At 44.6% G+C, this 2,769-nt stretch overlaps 1 protein-coding gene across 1 annotated transcript in view; it reads left to right on the top strand.

The window, feature by feature from the left end:
* LOC109934853 (multidrug and toxin extrusion protein 1-like) overlaps positions 1 to 2,769 on the top strand; it is a 33,697-nt gene that overhangs the window by 3,035 nt on the left and 27,893 nt on the right. Inside the window, exons 3-4 of the mRNA XM_020533519.2 lie at positions 414 to 562; positions 2,307 to 2,349. Of these exons, the coding sequence (XP_020389108.2) occupies positions 414 to 562; positions 2,307 to 2,349 (192 nt within the window). The remainder of the gene's footprint in view (positions 1 to 413; positions 563 to 2,306; positions 2,350 to 2,769) is intronic.

Raw genomic sequence — 2,769 nt, forward strand, 5'->3', positions numbered from 1 at the left:
GGATGTGCAGGTTAGGTGGATTGGCCATGCTAAATTGTCCCATAGTGCCTAGGGATGTGCAGGTTAGGGTGGATTGGCCATGGGAAATAAGGGGTTATAGGGATAGGGTAAGGGGGGTGTAAGTCTGGGTGGGATACTCTTTGGAGGGTCAGTATAGACTCAATGGGTCAAATGGCCTGCTTCCACACTGTTGGAATCTATGATTCCATGATGCTCAGGACTGAAAGAGGCAGATATTTGGATTCTTTGGATCGGAGATGGGAAGGTGAATTTGAGGTAGAGGATCAGCTGTGACCTTATTGAAATGTGGAACAGGCTCTAGGGGCCAAATGGCCTCCTCCTGCTCCTATTTCTGACAAATACTTTCTGATTTTGTTTTGTCACTGAGCAGCACAATTTGAATCTCATTCCAGACTTATGGCAGCAAGAAGCTGCAGCAGATTGGGGTCATTCTCCAGAGAGGTATCCTTATTCTCCTCATCTTCTGCTGCCCTTGCTGGGCTCTCTTCATCAACACGGAAAAAATCCTTTTGGCGACCAAACAGCACCCAGAGGTGGCCAGGTCAGGTGCCTTTCTCAGTCCTAAAATGAGACTTATTGCTGAAGATGTTTCTGTTTAAAGAATGAAACAATGATTGCATTACTTTGAGGGTCACTGGGGAGCTTCCACTATTCTTTAGATGGCGGCCATTGTCTCTGGATGGTGTCCTTCATACTTTGTGGTGAGTTAATGTGAGGAAAGGGAAAGGAACACGTACTATACATAGTGCCCCACAGCTCGAAGAGCTGAATGGCCTAGTCCCACTCCTATTTTCATATTTCATGACCTCAGCATGTAACGAAGATCATCACAGGTAGGTTAATAATTTTTGATTCATTTCAATTATATGCTGTGTGCCTGCATTGCTCAGTGTTTTCTGGTCCCTACCTTGTGCTGCTTCATCAAATGTTCCTCAAATGGAGGCCAGCAGCTCAATGTTGGTCACTCTTTGAACTCACTATTTCAATATGCAGCCTCTAGGTAGAGCAGGAGCTCCCACCTTGGCAGTACAGGACTACCATGGTCTGTTACTAACTCAGTTTTTATTGCCCTCTTTGGAAAAATTGAGGGGTGGCAACTTTCACCTAAATGTATCTGTATAGATGGAGCGGTTGGAGGCACAGAGGTAATGTCAGTGGATTAGAAGTCTGGAGATCCAGTTTAAAGCTGGGGGGGGGGGGGGGGGGGGTGGGGGCATGAGTTCAAATCCCACCATAGAGTTGATGGAGTTTGAGTTTAGTTAATAAGATGTGGATTGTAAAGCCACTTTCAGTAATGGTGACCATGAAACTATCATTGATTGTTGTAGAAAAATCTGATTCACTACTGTCCTTTCAGGAAGGAAATCTGCCGTCCTTACCTGGTCTGGCCTACATGTGACTCCATACCCACAGCAATGTGGTTGACTCTTAGAAAAATGGAAAATGGTAGGAAGAGTAGGTCATCCAGCCCTTCAAACTTGCTCAGCCATTCAATATGATCATGGCTTATCATCCAACCCAGTACTCAATTTCTCCCCGTACCTTTTAGCTCTAAGAATTATATTGTTGAAATCAGGGCACTTAACTGCCCTCTGAAATGGCTGAGCAAGTCACTTAATTCAAAGGCAGTTAGGATTGGGCAATAGATGTTGATCTCATGGAAGGAAAAATAAATAAAATGATGAGCTGCCCCAGTCTCAGTGGGTGCCAGCTCACCACTGCAACCACTCGGATGAGGGAAAAGCCTGAGGCCCATTTTCAGATAGGCCTCAGGCTGGTGGGCTTAGAAATGAGGCCGGAAGGAATCTTTCTCCCAGTGACCCTTTCAGAAGGATCTATTAGGGCGCCTCTCCACACTAGTAAGCAGTTTTCATGAAACCTAACGCACAATGACAAAGAATAAGCTGTGTTGTGTTGGGTTTTCAGGCCAAATTAAATGCACCCAGAAAGAACAGAGATTACATTTATCTGCAGTCAAATGATATTGACCTTTGCCCTTTTGATTTTCTGTGAGAGGAAAATAGAGGAAATCCAGGAAATTTCCAGAATGTCCTTGGCAGGAGTTTAGGGAGCATGGTGAGGTTACAATGATCATTAATTTTTTTTATTGGTTTTGACAAGAGTGTTGGCAACTTGAAAATGCCAGGACCCACATGTTTTGTAGTTGAATTCACATACGCCACATTTTCCTGGGCCATTTGTGTGACACTGTTACAAGTTTTCCGCAAGTTCAGGGGTGTCCTGGGAAAGTTAACGCTCAACTGATGTGGAAACTTCTCTTCCAGGTTATGCCAGCTTTATGTGAAGATATTTATCCCTGCTCTTCCTGTGAGTATGAACTCCACCATGCCTGGCTTTGTAGAATTAAAGGGTACATCCTTTTTGTGAGTTATTGTGATAGTAGCTCCTATCATTGGATTCTACAATCAACGAGTGCTGAACGACTTCTGCCTCAGTTTACATCCCTATCTATTGAGTTCAGTTTTGACGTTGGGACAGATGAAGGTGTTGTGCTCAGCGAGATGGATTTTTGCTGATGTCTCATCTCTTCCCCCAGCAGATGTCGCATGGGTTTGTTCAAGCCAGTACACTGTATGGTTTGGCAGGTTGAATGGCATTACTCGTTCTCCAGTTGAGAGCATCAGGAACATTTCAGTAGAAACTGCAGATGCTGGAGAATCTGAGATAACACGGTGTAGAACTGGATGAACACAGCAGGCCAAGCAGCATCATAGGAGCAGAGAGGCT

The sequence above is a fragment of the Rhincodon typus genome, chromosome 26, assembly GCF_021869965.1.
Source record: "Rhincodon typus isolate 14 chromosome 26, sRhiTyp1.1, whole genome shotgun sequence".
NCBI classification, from domain to species: Eukaryota; Metazoa; Chordata; class Chondrichthyes; order Orectolobiformes; family Rhincodontidae; genus Rhincodon; species Rhincodon typus.